Source organism: Biomphalaria glabrata, chromosome 2 (genome assembly GCF_947242115.1).
Source record: "Biomphalaria glabrata chromosome 2, xgBioGlab47.1, whole genome shotgun sequence".
Taxonomy (NCBI): domain Eukaryota; kingdom Metazoa; phylum Mollusca; class Gastropoda; family Planorbidae; genus Biomphalaria; species Biomphalaria glabrata.
Genome location: NC_074712.1, coordinates 52,175,145 through 52,196,990, shown reverse-complemented (window position 1 = coordinate 52,196,990; position 21,846 = coordinate 52,175,145). Strand labels below are relative to the sequence as shown.

At 30.9% G+C, this 21,846-nt stretch overlaps 2 protein-coding genes across 10 annotated transcripts; one reads left to right on the top strand and one right to left on the bottom strand.

The window, feature by feature from the left end:
* Positions 1 to 397: 397 nt before the first annotated feature.
* Positions 398 to 9,529, bottom strand: LOC106054083 (protein chibby homolog 1-like). Of its 4 annotated transcripts, none has more exons than XM_056021342.1 (4): positions 9,442 to 9,529; positions 3,549 to 3,760; positions 2,747 to 2,862; positions 398 to 2,155 (listed from the first exon to the last, which is right to left on the bottom strand). In XM_056021342.1, exons 2-4 carry the CDS (start codon positions 3,733 to 3,735, stop codon positions 2,069 to 2,071), a joined length of 390 nt encoding a protein of 129 aa, XP_055877317.1. In that variant the 5' UTR covers positions 3,736 to 3,760; positions 9,442 to 9,529; the 3' UTR covers positions 398 to 2,068. The 4 variants fall into 4 exon arrangements, with proteins under 4 accessions (XP_055877317.1, XP_013065264.1, XP_055877316.1 ...); XM_013209810.2 differs by lacking the exon at positions 9,442 to 9,529 and adding an exon at positions 5,898 to 6,102; XM_056021341.1 differs by lacking the exon at positions 9,442 to 9,529 and adding an exon at positions 5,805 to 5,882.
* LOC106054040 (DNA-directed RNA polymerase III subunit RPC4-like) lies at positions 5,914 to 21,174 on the top strand. 6 transcript variants are annotated; one of them, XM_056021334.1, is made up of 11 exons: positions 9,631 to 10,247; positions 13,968 to 14,085; positions 14,954 to 15,067; positions 15,204 to 15,308; positions 15,422 to 15,612; positions 16,762 to 16,919; positions 18,379 to 18,487; positions 19,147 to 19,278; positions 19,667 to 19,779; positions 20,369 to 20,518; positions 21,025 to 21,174. In XM_056021334.1, the coding sequence occupies exons 2-11, from the start codon at positions 14,051 to 14,053 to the stop codon at positions 21,148 to 21,150; spliced, it is 1,233 nt and encodes a 410-aa protein (XP_055877309.1). In that variant the 5' UTR covers positions 9,631 to 10,247; positions 13,968 to 14,050; the 3' UTR covers positions 21,151 to 21,174. The 6 variants fall into 6 exon arrangements, with proteins under 6 accessions (XP_055877315.1, XP_055877309.1, XP_055877311.1 ...); XM_056021340.1 differs by lacking the exons at positions 9,631 to 10,247; positions 13,968 to 14,085 and adding an exon at positions 5,914 to 5,968; XM_056021336.1 differs by lacking the exon at positions 13,968 to 14,085.
* Positions 21,175 to 21,846: the final 672 nt, after the last annotated feature.

Genomic DNA, 21,846 nt, shown 5'->3' with positions numbered 1-21,846 from the left:
TTAGGTACTTTTTGTCTATTTTTAGTGATATTAAACATGCAGTCATGCACTATGGTCTCTGCCATGATCTGAGGAACATTTATTCCAAGTTTTATCAAGATCTGTCAAACTGTTTTGATTTTTATTCAGGACATACATACTCTGTACATTGTGCTTTATATTATAGATGATGGATCACTGAGACTACAGGTTAATATTAGTGTTTAAAAAAAAACAGCCAAGAGTTTTTTTTTTAGATTTAATGAGGTAAAATGTGTTTACAAATTTGATAAATACTTTATCATACAATATATTCAGAATAAACGTAAGGCAGAGCTGCTGTATTTTCAAACATTATCAGATGCTTTAGAAGAAGAGTTAAGTAACTACAATAAAAATTTTATGGAAATACTAGGGGTTGGCATTCTTTTGAATTGGCATTGCCATTTATTTTAATAAATTATTTATAGTTGAAAAAAATTCAGAAAAAAAAATCATTTTATAGAATATCAACCTTCTTCAGGTCAAATGAAAGGCTAAAATTAATTGATAACAAAAGATAATATTTCTAGCTTGCATTGATTATTTTTCCCATTATGATATAACAAAATCAGATAAAATTGTGACTGCAATTTTTGATCAATTAAAAAATGAAAACTTATGGATAATTAAGATTATTATAAGTTGATTAATCAGTATATTTTTCTTATTTTTAGAAGTACTGGGTTAATAATTGATCTACACAAAATATTTCTCAGGAGTCTTCAAAAATAATTTGAAAGGCTTCATGGCAATTGAAAAGTTCTGATGCCAAGATGTATAATAATTAATCAGCATCCTGTGATGAATTTCTGAATACAGCAAAATAAATAGAATTGAGATGTAATTTTTTTAATTCATAATTATAGGAAAACATTTTAGTACTTTAAAATGTAGGCATCAAGCAATGTCCAGTTCTAAATGATGGCATCAAGCAATGTCCAGTTCTAAATGATGGCATCAAACTTTAAAAGCTGAGACTATGATGGAAAATAATCATAAGTCAATTTTTCTAAACACATTTAGCATGATGCTATTTTTTTACATTTAGATAATTTTAAGTAAATGGATAAAGAGTATTCAAAAGATAGCTTAATTCAACAAGTCAAAACTATTAATAAAAACTGTAGAGTTGTGAGCAACAATTAATTACAAAAGAAGGTTTCTAACTTGAAACTCAAAAGTAATTCTTTCTACTAAGCTATTGATGAGGCTAATATTGGTAATCAAAAGAAAGAGTTCTTTTACAGTGAATGAGATTAAGGACTTAGCAGCATGAGTGCCAATCTCTTAATATCAAAGCAACATTTTAAATGACAACATGTTTGAATGTATAATAGTTGCACAAGTTCTTTAATATTTAATAGATGTGTAATTGAATACTAGAAATGGTGGATAAAAAAATTCATTTTATTAAACTATATATTATATTAGTACTCCAAACAATTAGCAGATATATCTTTTTTCCTGTAAAGTAGCTTACAAAGGTTGCCAACCCCTTATATTTGAAGAAGCATATAAATACAAGAAGCTATGAAATTAAATGTAATGCATGTAAATGCCTTCCTTCAATAACAGTACTGCATGGGACAGTTCTTCATGTAGACTTGTTAATGTTTTCATCAAGGTCATTATGGATACTGGTGAACATTCACACATTTAAGTGCACTTGAGCTATTGAATGTTTTTCCAAATGCCTAAAGTTTAAAGCTTGTCTTTTGTGTAAAAATATACATTTTTTTTCCAAGACAAGACAAAAAAAAAAAAACAACAACTAGTGTAACCATCTAGTAATAGTAGTAATTTATATATATATAAATAATGTACAGGTTATGTGATGCACTAAGTGAAAATGGGCATATTTTCTCCATGTCATGAATAAAAACATAATACATCTAAGACAAGAATACCCAATTCACTAATTTCTTGAACTAAGTACCTCACACTAGTTGTACTATTTAGTGAAACAGAATATGTATAATCAAATTATTCAGTCTCTTTTGTATGTTTACAAATATATACAGCTTATAGTTAAGTCTATTAAGTATGATTATCTCTTCTTAGATGCTTGTTTGGCTTCTCTCAATTGTTTCACTTCATTTTCATGAAAATGTGAAACTGCTGAAGTCTCAGCCAACTGAAACAAAACAAAGTTAGCAATGTTAAACTTATCAAACATGGTTGATGGATACAGGATTGAAATGTAACAGAAAGATAAATTTTAATGATATCCTGCAGAAGATTAGGAAAATAAATTTTAAATAAATAATAGAATAATAAAGTAACAAATATATATCTCTCTTTCTTGCTACTGTACTAAGATAAACTTATGTTGGGCTACAACCCAAACAAATCTTGTGTTGCTAACAATTGTGAGTAGGCATATAGCGTCTCTTCTTAGAACTAATATTAGTATTATATTTGTATATATTTTTATACTTTTTGGGACTTTTTTTTATGTAGATCTATATTTTCCACTGATAGAATTTCCCATAACACCCATTAAAAAAAGTGAAGATTTGCTAATTATTTTACCCAATTATTTCTTATCTAAAAAATTTTAAATAGGGAAGCTGAGAGAGCTGTAATGCAAATTATGTTTATTGAAAAGTTTACAACTTTTACTAAGTTTACAGGAATTACCAGAAAATAATTTTTCGCTTAATGGTGATTATTATTAAAACAGGTATGCTAAATTTAGTAATCAAAAAATGTATGTAATACAAACCATATCTAATAAAATATCAATCTTTAATTTCAGTAAGTTATTCTCCTCATGTAGTGACTGGTTTGCTTTTCTTAATTTTAATAGTTCTTTGTGACTGGCACCGCCTCCTGCAGATTCTGAAATTAAAATATTTTTGTTTTGTTATTAAAAAAAAAAAAAAAAAAGGAATGGCCTTTGTAGGTAAAATGCTTTGCTTTACAGAAATTACATATTTTGGATGTTCCTTCAGATTTAAGATAATCTCATCCTAGCCCTAATCTCCTGCAGGACAACGGTGGATGCCAGTGGGCAGGGTAAGAACCCAGGACTATCTGGACCATTCAAATAATAATCCAATGCTCATATCACATGACCAAATATATTTAAATGTGTTAAACAACAATTTTTTCTCAATTGCACAAGCATAGACATGGCATAATTGAGTAATTTTGCAACAAGTCATTCTATTCTCGTTTCTAAATTTTGGTTATTAAACCATTTTCAGAAAAAGTCCCATACTTTTGTCTGACACTTAGGAATATGATAGTTGATGTTTATGGGACAACATATATAGCTAAATTTATATTTCTGGTATGGCCAATGGATAACATGATATCAGGTAATAATTAGGTGCTTTTGACTAAATGCAAAATTCTAAACCTTCACTAAGTGTTTCTAAAACTTTTTGTTCAGCAAACTAATAAGTATTTCACTGATAAATATTAATAAAAGTTCATCAAAAATTGATTTAAATGAACAATGCTGGCTTTTGATGATGTCCAAGAACTAAGTACTTTAAAAAAGAGAAAGAAAAGTATTTTACCATTGATCCAGAGACCATTTTCAAATGCAACCTCATTGCCTCCTAAGCTGACTTTCACAGCACCATAATCAAGACCAAATTCTGCTTTCGATTCAGTGGCATCCAGGTGTAAATTGGACAGTGACTGTGCTCGTCGAGGAGGTGTCTTCTTGGGCGAGAATTTATTTCCAAATAATCCAAGTGGCATGATGGCTGAGATGTACTAGTGACAACTAGGATGAAAAATATTTTGAATACGTAATAATGAAAATGAATACAAACTCATTGATGCCATATATACTTAAATTACAGCTATATATTTTGCTTTTACTTTCAATTAAAGAATACAAAAGTTCACCTTCACCTATCCCTTAGTATGTTGAACCATTGAGGAACCATGCAAGATTTGTTAACTGTCTTTCTCTATTCCTCTTGTCTTTTGTCTTGGATAGAATTTTATTTCTTTCAATGACAGACCTGTTCATTCTTTAATTTTGTCTTTCTCTCACTTTCTCTGTCCTGCCTCTTTTTCCTGGTACTGTTCCCTTTGCTAGCCCTAAGGACCTTGTGATATGGCCATAGAGTTTAACAAAGCATTTTTTTTTTAGTAATTAGCAAGTCATTGTGGGGTCTCATTGATATATTAATCCTGTTTACTATCTCTTTATTTGTGATGTGGTCTTTGTAAGTGATACTTAGAATCCTTTTGTAGCATCTTAATTCCATTGCTAGGATCCTCCTCTCTAGATCTGCAGTCAGTATCCAAGATTCACAAGCATGTATGTGGCAGTGATCAGGGAGAACATCAGTCTGATCTTAGTGTTGGGGGCTTTGCCTTTCCAGATTGTTTTGAGTTTTGCAAGTGCTGCTGAGGACTATGCAACTCTGGCCAGTAGTTCAGGTTTGGTTCCCTAATGATAGCTCTTAGGTATTTAAAACAACTCACATTGTCAGCTTTTCACTCCAATACTAATATTCATTTTAAAACCTTGTTGGCCATTTGTGTTTTTTCAGCATTGATTTAATTTGTGAAGCAAAAGTTAGTAATTCTTCTTCCTCCAATGCTTACAGTACTTTCATAGCCTTAGAGAGCATCTTCCATTATCTTTTCAAGGAAGATATTGAAAAGAGTAGGTCAAAGTAGGCAGCCGTGTCGCGCTCCGTGCTTTTAAACTAGTCTGCTATATTGTTGAAGTACACTGAACTAGCACCTACTAGTAGAGGTTCTCGATTAATTTTATTTTTTTATTTACATTGGATTTTTCCATTGTCAAACAGAGTGCCGCATGCCACACTGTTCAAAGCTTTCTTGAAATCAATAAAGACATAAAAAATATTCTGTTGTTGTTTCTAAAAGAGTATGCTGAGGTTTAGGATTTTTTCTGTTGTGCTGCGACATTGTCTAAAACCCACTTCTGATATTATTTTGTCTGCTATTGGTTTTAGCCAGTTTAATATCATTTTTAGAAGGACTTTGCTGGGATGGCTTATCAGGCTGATGGTGTGGTACTTTTGATAGAGTTGTAAATTTTCTTTGGAAGCGTGATGATGAATGATTGGGTCCAGGGCTTTGGCCATTATCCTGATTGCCAGAGACCAGATCTTTTTGCAAATCTTTAAAAGTGTGCTTATCAGTTATCAGGCATACAAAGACATGCAAGTTAATGCAACACCCAACAACATTTTAAAAAAAAACACACTATTGTTTACACTTTTCATGAATATGACTCAGTCTGAATTGATATTACTGATATTAGAATATAATTATAAATATAGAATCTAGATCTATATCAATATGATAAAAAGAGGAGACTCATACTAAAGAATATTTAAGACTTAAAGCTAATCATCATAATATGATAATATAATCAGATAATCATCATCATGTCAATCATTAATCATGTTTAGACTAGTCACTACTGACACTAGTTATTCATTAGTTAGTAGATACTACTAGCACTACTAGATCTAGTCAATATATCTAGTAATAACTAAAAAAGTACTACTAGAATACTAGACTAGTGTAAATGTTACAAGTGTAGATTTCATTTGTAGATGATCTAATCTTATCTTATTAATTATCTAGTAATTAATAATCTACTCTAGTTATATTATAAAGTTTAGTAGTTTAGTCTAATAGTAATAGAGCTAGATCTATATTATTTGTTAGATACTACATAAAACAACTTAAATCACAAGTCAATAAGTATTTTAAAATAATTTTAGGTAATTTCATAGATCTCGAGATAACTTGGAGAAATAATGAAGGTGTGTTACCAATGAAAACAATATTTAACAAGAATGAGAAAACCGGAAATATAAAAATAGAAGATCAAAATAAAAAGATAAAAAAATAGGAACAGAACAAACCTAACTTGAATATAGAGTAGATCTATCATGATTTAGAATTTAGAGTCTACATGATATAGATAGATCTTTAGGTAATATTCTAATCTATGACTGTGTTAGTGTGCATTACTAATATTACTAGGGTAATAATGAAGTAGATCTAGATCTATATTTTACGACTTTCCTTGTTGTCATTGCCTGGCCAAAAACAAATCCAGATTATTTTATCAAAAATTATTTTGGCATGATTAAGTGCTGCCAACTAGAAATGAGAAACACCCAATAACTTACAGATGTATTGTTTGGACAAAATAATTTAGACCACAATAAAATAGTTCTTTTTTTTTTTAAAGATTTATTGTAATGAAATGTTTTTTGTGCTGAATAGATATTACTTTTCAATGTCACTGAATTAGATCTATGAATGAATTACATTCTCTGAGTAAATACTTTAATTCTTTTTTTTGTGAAGTCTGTATTTTATAAGATAAGATCTGGATTGAGATTTTTAAAAAATAGCTTTTAGATTTATATCTATATGAAATGCTAGACCAGATTATTTTAAATAGCTTTTATTTTCATAAAGAGCATTTTTCATGCTTATAGCATGCTCAGAGCGATATGGTGCAATCTGTTTTCAGGATCACTAGGTGGGGGAGAGGGAGGTATCTGGGAGAATGTTTTCAGTGGTGCTTTTAGGTGCTCAGTAAGCACAACTCTGCTTGAGTCCGGTGTTGAGAACCTCAAGCCTCCTTATATGTCTCTCACGCTTGTCATATATCGATTTCTATTTATTTATTTCTCTTGCTGTATTTTATTGGTGCTGTATTTTGAAATTAAACTATCTTAACAAGTGAAATTAATTATGAAAAAAAAAGCTAATTATTATACAGTGATTATATTAAATGTATGTAGGTGGGATGACTATTGCCAAATTTAAAAAAACTTAATTAAGAAATATCACAAAAACAAAAATGATAATTTAAACAATTTAATATTTATTGGTAAGTAATGGTAAGTTATATATATATTTATATATATATGTCTATAATTTTTATTATTATTGATAATACAGTACATATTCTAGAAGGTAATAGTCACTCTCTCACTCTTACAGAATTTAATATTTATTTAATATTATAATTTTTGTTTTATTATGCAACATAAAATAGACATTGTATGATTTTTTTTAAATCATTGACTAATATTAAGTACATTAAATGTAAAGAAAACCAAAGAAATGATAATCGATTTTCGTAGGGAAAAGAAGGAAAATGATATTGTTTCTGTAGCTGGAGAGACTATCCTAGACAATAAACTAAATTTTACTGCAAATACTGATTACATCAGCAAAAAAGGGCAGCGAAGATTACGATTACTAAGAAAACTGTCCTCATTTAATGTTAGCGAAAAGGCCTTGGCTATGTTTTATCACGCTCACATCTGCAATATTTTAAGTTTCAATATCACTGCCTGGTATGGCAATCTGAGCATTAAAAATAAACTTTATAGAATCCTAAATGCTACTGGTAAAATCATTGGCAAAAAACAAACCCCATTTGGGCAGTTGTTTGAGACAAACATCTATAAAAAAGCTAACAAGATCCTCGAAATAAAGAATCACCCTTTGTGTCAGGGTTTTGTGATTTTACCTTCACAAAAGAGATACAAGACACCGATGGCAAAGACAAACAGACACAAACACTCTTTTGTTCCCCTGGCAATCAAATCATTAAATAAGAACAATCTGATATAAACTTTGTCACATGTAAATTATGAGTGTGTCTGGTGTGAATGTACTCTTTGGTTTCTTATAGTTATAATGTTTTTTGTTTGGTGTAGTGCACAAATTGTAAGACAAATTTCCATACGGAAAATAAAGATTATTATTATTATTATTATAAAATACTAACAAGGAAAAAAAAAAGAAAAGATATGATCACTTTTATTGATCCAATCAAATGGAAATTTGGTTTGACTACAATTGACAACTTCAGCGTAACTACTGTACAATAACAATATAGATGCACATTATAGATGCAGATACGAACAACATTCTCACACGAAAAACACATACACACTCATAACCAGCGCTTTATAAATAGACTTCTATGTACTTCTCAATGTTAATTTTTAATGTTGGTCATGCAGGGTCTATTTTTATTACTCATTACTGAATGTTCTAATTTTCTTCTTTGGTATAATCATGTTTTCACAGAACTGGATGTACGAATTAACAGTTGTGGTAAGTTCATCTGTCTGGGCTGTTGTTTACAAACATGTTCCAATCTGTTTGCTCCAGACAATTCTGTAGCTGTAAAACAGCGTCGTTAGACCATGACTGGATGGACTGTACTTCGGGGTTTGTTGTTTTTAAAACCGGTTAGTACGTGGGTGTAAGATGGATCATTGTGTGGTCCGACTCTCCGAGGGGAAATAACGATCGATATGTTGCAATAACACGTGTCCAAGGTTTTATCGTGCTGCGTGGGAAATTAACATGTATTGAGTATATGTTGGCAAGTGTTGAGCTAACGAAAGGTGATTGAAATCTCCCATAACTAGTTGGGCAGCATCAGAACTTTTTGTCTCAATTGTATGTACAATGTCTAGTATGTTTTGTTGCTTTCTCTGTGTTGGCTGTGGGTGGTATATACAAAAGTATGACGTAAAATTGTGTAAACTCTCTCAGCAGGTAGTATAGACTGAGATTGTTACATAGTAGATCAATATTGGTCATACACACTTTAGTTTTGATTGAAATATTGTTGACACAACAGTACTGTTTATTGACATTAATGGCCAGTCCTCCTCCTCTTGTTTTGCCACTATATGTTGTTCTTTCTGATCTGTAAAAAAGAAACATCCAAGTCTACTGATGCATCTGGAATAATTTCATTTAGAAAGACATGTGTAGTTTGTGTTGAAAGGCATTTTAATTTTCTTTTTTCTCGCATCCAGAGATTCTCACCATTTTGAGTTTGAGTATCACTGTCCATAGGATCCACGAAATTATTCTGATGTATGACTACTGAATGACTGTATATATATATATATATACCATATAGTGTATGTTTTGTATGTTGGCATAAGCTGCCAAGCCATCAGCCTAGAAACAATATGCGTTCTTGGCAAAATGTGACATATAATTGCTTGTGTCAGTCTCAGCACTGCGGTTGGGCACGAGGAAGCATTTTTTGGTAACTCTTTCTACGCCTCCAAAAACCCAGTGACCTTCTCTCCACTGACTCCTATGGTATTTCCAGTGGATGTACTTCGACTTATCTATTTCGACCACTATTGGATCTCCGTTTTCGTCGATCCCGCCAATTTCTGCTAATCTATGCCTCTCAATGTAGTTTTCACATTCTCCACGGATAAAATTGCAACAATCAATGACTGATTTGTTGGAGATAGATCAATTACTCACGAATAATGTCAGACTGGGCACACTGGCCGACTGGGGTATATCGTAAGACTTGTACACTGCCAACAATATATAAACTGTACTAGCTGCACAAGTGACATTTTACTGCGACCAAAGAATGAATTGTCTCTCACCGACCTGCGAAAATGACAGCTCTTGCATGCCCATACTAGATTAATAATAATTCTAGATCTAGTCTAGTAAATAGTAGACTAGTATTCTAGTGACTAGTCAATCCATGGTCAATCTAGAAAACACTTACTGACCTATATAAAATTTAGTCAATTTTAAATTGTAAGAATGATTTCCCCTGAATGCACATTTTATTCCAGACTAGTACTACTAGTACTACAATTCTACATTTACTAGATGTCTAGATCTATATATATATATACATCTAGGTCTAGATCTTAGTAGTCAAAGTAGATTAGTAGATAAAGCAGATGTAGATCTAGATCTATAGAGTAGTATAGAGATCTATTTAAAAAGTCTAGATATTCTAGATCTAGAATTTAGATTTTATATAAGATTAACTATAAATTTAAAGAATAGATCTAAATCTAGACCTAGACAAGTTCTAGAAAAATTCCACTAACTGAGACGACTGACTCACTGAGTCTCACTAAGTCTACTCTAAGTTTCACAAACCTAAGTGACCTAACTTAGTAACTAGATCTAGATTAAGATTATTTTAGATTTGACTAGACATCTAGATTTATGTCTAGATTCTATTATTCTATAAAAGATTGCCACTAGACTAGATCTATACTTTTCTAGATTATTCTAGATCTCTAACTCTAGTGAAGTCTAGTCACTAGTGACTCACAAAAATAATAGTCACAATAATTAGAATCTAGATATCTACTTACTATCTTGTATAATAATCTAGACTCTCGACTAAATCTAGTCATTTCTAGTGACATTCTAGTCAGTCTAATAATCTGGTAATTTCTGCAATTTGGTGTATTATTTACTTTCTAGAATAGTAGTAGTTAGTAGATCTAGTATAATTAATAATTAAATATGTTACTATATTGTCTATATAATATGTAAGAGCACTAGTATTGATCTAGTTAATCTAGTCACCATAGGGCATAGTATATAGATTTAGATAAGGTGACCAGGCATCCCAATTTAGGAGTGACAGTTCGCTTTGGATGGTCTGTCACTTTTCCAAAAATGTCTGGGCGGGATGGCCAATGTCACACTTTCTTAAAAAAACCCCATGAATGTCACGCTTTTATTTTAAAATCTTTAAACTAATAATTTAAAAGTACTGCCTTGCAGCATTTTCTTATTTCATTTTCATTGTTTAGCAGGCATGGGTATGCTTTCACTTTGCAGCATCCTGCCTTCTTCTCAGAAACTGGCATCAGCACATTTTCTTTTGACTTTTGGTGTATTGACATTTCGTATATTTCTTTCTGATTCTGTTAATCAATACCAGCATAAAATATTTCTTCACTCAGCTTTCCTTTCTGTTCAAGTCAATAACATGGTAAGAAAGTTCTTAGACAGAAGGAACATTGAAGTTCATAGGCACCAACAGGCAGAGTTCCTATTTAAATATTTATAAAGAAGGCAAGGAAAATAAAAAATCACAGTGGAGTGCGATGTTTGAAATGTTGATCACAGTTTTCTGTTGCAGATGTTGATTGATTAATCCAATTATCTGAAATCAGATAGTATTTTTCAATTGGAAGCTTCTATTAAGCCTTCATTGAGGTACTTCTCAAACATTATAAATAGATATGATAAATTGATTCGCAGCCACTAAATGTAGTTTTTGCTTATCATACAGCTTTCCATAATAACGGTTTTAATCAATGGACTACACTTTGAAATTAATTAAAAATGTATGACCTAAAACACACATGTGCAATAGCCAAATGTGAAGCAATCATTTCTATATAATGAACAAAGTAAAAAAGTATGTTAGTGATGCTCAGTTTTTGACAGTGTTTACGGATTCTTTGAGCCCACAATAAAGTGAAATTGTTTCCCTAATGATACAAGAATTCTTTGAGCCACCTTTTGTGAAAAAAAAGCAAACTAGTTTAGAATATATAGCAGAATTTCAGGCTATAGAAAGACCGATGGTTAGCTCTGAAGCCTTTGATGATTATATTCTGCTTTGAAATTATTTTTCTTTTCACAAGAGTAGTGTCCCACCATAATCAAAAGCTTCTTTGAAAACCCATGTGCTGAATTGTGGCTGCATTTTTTACACAACATTGTGGCAATATTTCATGCAGCTTATTGTCAGTGCTCTTGAAGTATCTTCTTCCATTGACAAATTGGTTCAGAAATGCATGAAAAGAAGCATACAAATTTGAAAAGGTTCTTCTCTAAAGGAGTATGCATGTGACTTTCTGTTTGGTTAGAAAAAGTGATGTAGCAGAGATAAACTTTTACGAAAATTGTGCTGAGTATCTCGGAGAGAGAAGCAACTGATTTGACATGTTAACATGTTTTAGATGGATCTCACAGAAAGATGATCTATCTTGGAAAATGTTTCAGAAAGCATGCAGTTATTTAAATTATTGTGTTTGTAGGCCTCCATTGTGCCTATATTGTGTGTGTACATTGTAATGTACTCAGGAGGTCTAAGTTATTAAAAGCTCTAAAAAATCTTTTCTAAGCATCTTCTATTTAAGCCCCATAATCAACATGTGTCCCCATTTCGCTCTCCAACTATCTGGTCACCTTAGTATAGATCTAGTCAGTATAGGCCATGGGATTACCAGACACCTACACACTCAAAGGAAGACACGCACAAAAAGACAAAGTAAACTTTAAAAACTGAATGTTTATTTATTTGATATATATCGACTTAATCATAGGCTTATAAAGCAACTTCATTACACATCATATTTCTCAGAAGAAAAAACTTTTCGCAGTTGTTCATTATTCACGCCAACCTATATGTGGAAATCTGTACATTTTCTTCAAGGCATATTTTATTTCTCTCTTTGGTCCACTTTACATTTATCAATGAAAACACTTTCTCAATGTTAGCGTTATGCCTGGAAATACAAAAGAAAAATTTTGAGGAGCAACAAATTTCATTAGATCATCTTTGTATATAAATACATACCATTGATCATGAAGAAGCTTATTAAAAAAATGTGTTATCTTTCTGTTTGAAAAAAAAAAAAGTCAAATTGCAATACTGGTCAAACAATTGAACATCATTGACATTAATACCTCTTTCCTTTAGGTACTCTATGCATGATCATCGAATGTAGCTTCTTTAAATGTATTTAGAAACAGCCATCCAAAGCACTGGAATTCCTCAATGGATGCCATCCATTTTTCTAAGTAGTTAATGCACCTTTGCTGTGTAGATTGAGTGTGTGTCACAAATGTCTTGTATTTGTCTACATAGTCTCCTTCACACAGTTTTTTAGAAGTTCACTTTTCCTGTTTCGCAGGATATGTTTTGTTGAATGTAAGGTACTACAAACCTCCAAATCAGATCTTTCTTCCTTTTCAATCAATTGTTGCAGTTTTTACCTGAAATACTGACAGCAGTGAATGCAAAAAAAAATTCAAATAAACTTCTGACAAATTGTTCTCAAAAAAATTCTTGATCAACCTCAGAAAATTCGCTGCTGAGGACAGATGTAGATAGTGGAAAAGAAAATGTAAATTGACCACCAGTGGACAATGGTTATGCCTGCACTGGATGTGGCAAAATATATAAAGGTCATAGCCAGGGCTGCATAGCCACAGGAAATACTGCATTCCTCATTGATCTTCAGAGACAAGCCTTATTATTTAATGCTTTCAATGCTGGAAACAGTTGGAGCATCCTGTCGATGGCCAGGAATAAGCTTAGAAGCCTTCTGGTTTTGCTGTGGTATAGTAACTGCTGATGCACCATGGTTATTTGTATCTGTAGTGATTCCAAAACAAATAAAATACTTACTATAGTACTTTTGCAACAGTGTGAGGACCAATGACATTGTTTATAATTGTTTTTTGTTCTTGTAAATGTAATATTCTTAGCAGTTTCCGATTCTTCAACATTTTCTGTATTAGACTGGGAGTACAGTCCACAGACTTATAAATAAGACTGATGATGTGTGACAGTGTGATAAGCTAATGTTGCTTTAGCAGCACAAGCCTTCATGGATTTCAAATAATGTTTTGGTTGAAAAAAAGTTGTGACTTTTGATGAAGAAGCACATGTTCTTAACTTATTTTCTCTGGTAACATGACATTCTAAATCATTGCTGCCTTTTTTTTTGCAACAGACATGTTTGAATCACACACAACACCCTTAGCTTTATGTTCTGTATGCCCATAACCAAAACATGGACACTTAGCTTTCATTTGATCTGAGAATGTACATCTCCTCTTAATTCTACTACTAGCACTAATGTTACCTGACATCTTGAATAAAATTTCTAATAATTGAACACAAACAAGACAAAAGTGAGCACTCAACATTGATTGCTTCATGCTATGTATTAAGGGTCACTATCATCATGGCACTCATTATATAGAGGCTATAGATGCAAATCAGTACAATGAACACACATGTTGTGGTGAAGCTTTAGATCTTTTGATCTTTCTGTCAAGGGAGTGTTTGTTTTTAAACCAGAAGATATAAAGTGACCTGGTATTAAATTCAATTATTAGATTATATGCCATTGCAGTAAACAACATTGAAAAAGCCAGACATTTTCACACTTTAGGCTAATGCAGGCTGTTTGGAGGACATGACCCCTAAAAGGAGAATATGGCTTCCTTTTGCCAGACGTCTGGTAATCCTAAGTCAGTTTCATAACTATAGTACTACTATAGAAGACTCTTTTTACTAATTATATTAAATTATTGTAGAATAAGTAGATCTAGATCTATACCATATTCCATATAAATTAATTAAATATATAACAATATAAGTAGACCTATATAATTAACTATTAATAAAAAAATAATATAGGTCTAGATCTATATGTTGATATATGAAAAAAAAAGGTGATTATATGTAGACTCTAAAGAACAAAGAAAGTGTGGATAGATAGATATACTCCCTAAATTAGAGATATCGGTACTGATAGATCTAGGATGTAGATTGAAAATTTGATTAGATAAATTAATAAAGCTATATCTTATTTTAAGTATTTCTACCAAAATAATCAATCACTCAGTAAATGCCAATCCAATGCTATTCCATCTAGAATTAAGCTAGGTCTAGTAGTATCTATTCTATATTTTAATAAAATTATAGTAATGTTGAGGCGCCGGGCTGAGTGAAATTAGTTAATAGATAGGCACAAACAGATTAACTCTTGCTTTCACATGGATTGGCATTAAAGCAATTTCTGTAATAACTCTTGCTTTCACATGGATTGGCATTAAAGCAATTTCTGTAATTTATAAAATAAGAAAATTAGATCAAGATATTTTTTATAGGGAATAGAAATACTCTATTAGTGTAAATAGGAAAGAGTCTTGAGTTACATCTTGAAACTTACTTAGAGTAACACTGAAGGAATAGTATTCATGAAAAAAAAATGTTATTAAAAAAAGACAACAAAACATTTTAGTTTAATAATGGTTTAACAAAGGTGTGTCTAATTTGTTTTAGGCCTTTATATGGCATGATAAGCCTTTGCATGGTATCTTATTTATATTTCAGATTGTTTGGTGTGTTTAAAAGCTTTAAAATGGCTGATGAAGGGACATCTAATAATTCTGATATTCCTCGAGGCCTCATAAACAGAACTGGAAATCCATTAAGCAAAGGATCTAGGTAATAGTCTTTTAAAAGGTCTTAAATCTATTATTAAAGTAAAAAATAATCAGCGATTTTTGTTATTTAATAAATTAATTTTTTTGTAATAAATATATGTTGTTTTCTTAATTAACATAATAAGCATTTTTTTCAGGCTGCCCTCAGTAAGAGGTCATCGAGATCTTACTTTAGGGGGTGTTCAGAGAAAAGTTTTTGTACCTAATTTGACTGCTGTAAAAAAATCTCTTAACAAAGATGAGTAAGTGACTTTCTTTCTTTATACCTACTAGTTACTAATAATATTCTATGAAGTATAGTTACTCGAATCGCTACTAGGAATATCACCCACTGATTTCATAATACATTTTGCAGTGTCAAACCAAATGTTGCATCTGCTACGTTGACCATTCCAGACCAGCTTGATACCAATAAAGGTAAAGGTAAATTCAAGTCTGATAGAGGTAGAGGTCGTGGAAGAGGGCGAGGTCAAGCAGAAGATCGCACAATACAGCTTCACTCTGAGTTTTCCTATGGCCCAATGGGTGGAGCCGGCTCATCATCAGGTAAATATTGTCATCACTTTTTCTCAAGTTGTGTAGTTATAGTGTTAACATTTATTCACATGCATATAAAACTAATTGTCAAGTTGGTAGCACAACTCAAACTTTTAGGAAGCTGTCCTTCAAGAGTGTAACTCATTCAATTTACAATCTATATGAGAGTCTAAGGACTAGATAATTCACAAGCATTTTTAATAAGTTTTCAATACTAAGTGCAGTTGCACTAGAAGATTGAAAAGTTTTAAAGGTCAAATTTAGTTAAATGCATTTTTTCTTAGTTTCTACCAACATTTTAAAAATCTCTGGCACCCAAGGAAAATCGGGACTTTCTAGAAATTCAAAATTTACAATGAATTTTAGCATCCAAGTACTCAGTCATTCAGCTGCCACTGTTACAGAAACTTATGTTAAGTATAATCAAGTTCATACAAGGTTCTACTTCTTTTTATTATGTATTCCAATCATCAATCTTTATGCTGATTTCTTATATTTAACCCAAATCTGGCTAACACATTCCAATCTTAAAGTGCATTTAATAAGAACATTTTTTTTACTGTGAATATTGCACATAGGTATTAAACAGTTATAATCACATTATTATAGAACTTATGAACTACCTCATCCTGTGAGAGGTTTGGACTAGGAAGTAAATTATTTTCAACTCTGAAGGGACATCTGAATTTAAGTGTTTAGTAGTGATTGTACTTGTCACTTGAGAGTTGTGTTGTTCACATTATCAATTAGAATTTTGTCTCTATTGTTACATTTGCAGGTTTGGTGGTGCTCTTATATACAAACACTGAAGAAACACAACGTTAAATGCAATTTTCCTTGAATTTAATATCTTCAAACTCAATTCAATTAAATAATTACTCCAGGGATAAATAAAATTTACAAAGAACATAAATGGCTCATACAAGCACAGTGAGCATTGAATAATTACTGATCGGAAGACTGACAATCAATGACTAATAACCTGATAGTCCCCCAAAAGACTTTTCTAGACAATTGCATAATTCATCTAGACACACACAAATCTTGACCCACATTACTGAACTGTCTCTTTCTAGCTACTAGCCAACTTGTGTGTTGGAGCGGGACAGTATTATTTTTTAAAATCCCACAACTGTATGCTGTTGTTGTTTCTTTCAGGCTGGGGTAAAAGCAGAGAAGGAGGAGGTGGTGGTGGTGGTGGTGGCAGTGGTGGTAGAAATGCAGATGTTGACTCTACAGCTATTAAAGCAGCAATGAGACATTCTAAAGGTACTGAAGAAGATAAAAATATGTTGGACTATCTTATGAAAGATAATGTGAGTAGACAAATTTGTAATGTTTTTGGTTTTTAAATATATGCAGATATGAAATGTTACTTTAAATGTAAAAAAATCTTTTTAGTGAGATTATCTTGCAGGTCTTTCAAAGTTCTAAGTTTTATTGATTTACTGAATTTTATATTATAATTTTTATATTTAATTAAAACAACTCTGCAAATATTTTTCTTTTGTTTATAACATTAATTTTCAAATGAAAAGCTAAAGAGTAATGCTAAAATCACCAAATATTTTTCTTTTGTTATAACATTAATTTTCAAATGAAAAGCTAAAGAGTAATGCTAAAATCACCAAATATTTTTCTTTTGTTATAACATTAATTTTCAAATGAAAAGCTAAAGAGTAATGCTAAAATCACCAAACATTTTTCTTTTGTTATAACATTAATTTTCAAATGAAAAGCTAAAGAGTAATGCTAAAATCACCAAACATTTTTCTATTGTTATAACATTAATTTTCAAATGAAAAGCTAAAGAGTAATGCTAAAATCAACAAATATTTTTCTATTGTTATAACATTAATTTTCAAATGAAAAGCTAAAGAGTAATGCTAAAATCAACAAATATTTTTCTATTGTTATAACATTAATTTTCAAATGAAAAGCTAAAGAGTAATGCTAAAATCAACAAATATTTTTCTATTGTTATAACATTAATTTTCAAATGAAAAGCTAAAGAGTAATGCTAAAATCAACAAACATTTTTCTTTTGTTATAACATTAATTTTCAAATGAAAAGCTAAAGAGTAATGCTAAAATCAACAAATATTTTTCTATTGTTATAACATTAATTTTCAAATGAAAAGCCAAAGAGTAATGCTAAAATCAACAAATATTTTTCTTTTGTTATAACATTAATTTTCAAATGAAAAGCTAAAGAGTAATGCTAAAATCAACAAATATTTTTCTTTTGTTATAACATTAATTTTCAAATGAAAAGCTAAAGAGTAATGCTAAAATCAACAAATATTTTTCTATTGTTATAACATTAATTTTCAAATGAAAAGCCAAAGAGTAATGCTAAAATCAACAAACATTTTTGGAAGTGTTGCAACACAAAAGAAATGTGCACAAAATGTTTTAGCCTTATCTTGTGAGTATCAGATATTGCTTCTGTGTTCTCAATATCAAGTCTGAACATTCAGTTAGCCAGTCCTAAATCAGAGGGAAAAAAAATGCACATTTGTTTTCATATCAGGCACGCCTCTGGGGCCAGTGTCTTCTTCCAACCTCTGTGTAAAGTATGAGGACATTCTCTGGTGACACACCACAAGGGCATGTTTTCATAGTTTCAATTTTCAGCTTCCAGAACACATATCTATTCTACGTAGAGAGGAATTGTCAACTGCTTACTCATTCTCCCCTATATATAAGTTATTAAAATATTAATTAAATTGTCTTTTTCTTTTCATTTGGTTATAAATTTAAAAATGTTTTTAGTTTATTTCAGATATTGCATCTGGGGATCCATTTATGTCTCCAATCAGGTTGCCATTGGATATTAACTTTAGTGGCCTTGATTTGAAAGTTAAGACAGATAAAATAAAAGGTATAAATTAAAATGTATCATTAGATCTATAAGTGATCATCCTTGCTTGATTTTTCTTAAATGTTTCTCTAGCTTTTATTATTATTTTTGAATTAATGTTCTTGCTAAAAGAGATTATCTGCTTGGTTTCTGATCCAAAAGTTGTTGTTCTTTTGTGGGTTTTTTTTTAGAGGCACTATGATTTTTACAGAATACTCATTTTAACCTAGGTAAAATATGATATAGCATCACAACATCCACTTTTTTGGCTACCAAAATACATGTAGGTGACTGTAACATCTTTTTCCCCATAGTCTTCAGGAAAATGTACTTTTTCTCAAGACTATGAAACAGTGAAAGTTAATTTGTGAGACTAAGATTCCAAATATCAGCAATCATATGTGTAAATATTTATGAATAGCTGTAATGTAGTGACTGATAATGGAAATCTCTTTTTAATGACATTTAACATTAAGAGAAATAAAGAAACAAGACGGATTTAGTCATTTCAATTTTTTCTCAGAAGTGCGCTGAGAGCTAATTCTGATATTTTGGAATTAAACATGTATTTATGACATTTCTAAGGAGACTTTTTGCTGAGTCCATTTATCAATAAGTTATATATGTATAGATTAATAAAGAAAGAATTTAATATGTTTCATGAAATGTTTACTTTGAAGATGAAATAATTGAAGAACCTGAAAGTAAAGTTGATGTCAAGCCTCTTAGTATGTCCACTGCTTTATCTGGTCACACTGTCACACAAGAGGACTATTCTGTTGGTGACCTACTGAAGCATGCAGTTAAATCAGGTACTCTACATTTGTTGAGACTTAAATTTTATGTTGTATTTCAGCTTTCATGAATTGATTATTGATGTTCACAGAAGAGGAATTTTAAAAAATTCAATAATAATGTAGAATAAAGAAATTTAATTATCTTTTGTTTCATTTAATATCTAATTCTAGTAAAATTACTTTTTCTTTGAAACAAACATTTTTATTCTCAAATTTGAAATTTTTTATTTTTTAAAATTTCTAATCAGTTCTATTCAATGAGTTGTTTTAACCTCTAAATCCTGAGTACCTTCTTTAGTAGCATTTTTCATATATTTAATAAAGGTATGAATGTCATGCTATTTTTGTAATAGTCAAACAACAAATAAAAACAGTCTAGTTTGCATGATTTTCTATTCTTTAGAAAAAGGAGACTTAATCTTTCTTCAGTTTCCTGACACTTTGCCTGGTTTACCTCCATCTGTTGATGAACGCCCATCAACTTCCAACAGCTCTAACAGCAATAAGGAAGATGAGGTTTGTGACCTTTATTTTATAGTAGATTTAAATGTTCCTGTTTAATTTGTTTTCAAGCTGCCTGAAATGTTTTGATCAGCCATATTGTCACTTAGAAACACCTGACATCATTTTTGTTGGTTTTTTGATGTAGTCATAAGTTTGGTAACAGAAATGAACATGGAGAATTAAACATTGATCAGTCTCTCTCTCTCTCTCTCTATATATATATATATATATGATATAATCTGATTGTCTCAATCTCATGCAAGGCCACACAGCTGTGCTGGATTACTCAAGAAACCAGAAACTTAAAGTGACAATGTTTGTTTATGTAGAAGGGACTTAGTCATCTTATTCAGTTTTTGTAGTAAATCTCTCTAACCTGAAACTCTTGTCATTTCCCATCTAACTCTGGCAACCTTTTTTTTGTTCTATATTATAACACAATAAAATATAACTATTTCTTTTCTCTACTATCTATTTACCCTGACACTTAATTCATCACCAACAAAGCTTAGAAATTTTTTTGGTAAATGGGTTGATTATTTACACAAGATTTTTCAAAGCAGATTATTAAGTAAAAGTAATGCATTTTTTTACTCCACAGCTTTCTAAGAGACTAGCCGCTTGTCAACTTAAAGATTGTAATGAAGGTTATATGGGTAAACTTAGAATCAGAAAATCTGGCAAAGCTGAACTTGTTCTTGGAGACATTGTTATGGAAGTCATGCCAGGCATACCAATAAATTTTCATCAGGTACTAAATCACATGCATGGTATTTAAAGAATATTTTTTTTTCAAGTTTGATCAGATAGCCGAGTTACACAGGGCTCTTCAGAAAGAAGATTACAAAATAAAAAAAGTTATCATGAAAAAAAATCGAAAACATGATGAAAACATTTTCTACTAAAATACTCAATAATACAAAAATAACAGCATTTTTTTTGTTATATTCTAGAATAAAGATTAAAACTTCTTTTAAAGTCCCAGTTGAGATGGAAATAGTTGGCCTGATATTAATTAGCTCAATTGAAATAACATGAAATGCTAGGTTCACTTATTAAATTTTAAAATAATCTTCATTTTAAAGTTGTAAATTATAATATTAAATACTAAAGAAATGTTTACTCTTTAGGATTGAATAAATGGTTGGTCTTCTAGGGTTGTGGTTCCTAGGTGTGCTTGTGTTTAGATTCCACATACTGGGTGTGCATTTGATATTGATCTAAGATATTAACATACATACTGTTTATATTTGACAGGAGCTTGTTTCCATAAAGACAGAGCATCATCCTGGTCAGATGATTGCGCTAGGCACAGTAGCCCACAAACTTGTGGTGACTCCAGACTACAACCAACTCCTTTCCCATGTTGATGACTTTTTATGACAATAAAATTATGTTTTGATTTGAGCACCACTTGATTTATATGTCATCACCAAACATCGTCAGTATATATTGGACAGGCTGTCTTAAAACATGTACTAAAATTTAAAATTGTTTTATATTGTCCAAAATTCATGTAACATTGACATAATCAATGTGATCTAGAAAATTATTGTATAAAGAAATGTAAAAAAAAAATAATGAAATGCTGCTAAACCTACATTATAAAAATTCAAATTAGTCAGTGATTCCCAAAGTGGTCTACGGTGACTTCCAAGAGGTTTATGTAAACAAACAAAAAAATGAATTGGGGGTCTATGAGATGTAAACAAGTCATGGCTTTTAATTTTGATTTCCTATTAATGGAATTCACTCATACATATGATTTGAAACTTAGGTAATCATGTTATTTGAATGAAAAATTTTTTAATTTTAATAACTTATTTGAAAAGCATAATTTTGTCTTTGGTTGTTGTGCTGGCCACATTTACACCCTTGTTAACTGTTGGCCACAGAAACAGATGACCTTTATATCATCTGCGCTGGTTTGAAAGGGGAACTTTACATTTTTAAAAATAATTTTGACTAATGGTAACTAATATTACAATACCAGGTATGGTCAGATCTAAAACTATATTTGTAGACGGTAGGCCTGCAGTATTAATTAGTTAAATTTCAGCGTCATTCATGCCTTAGATA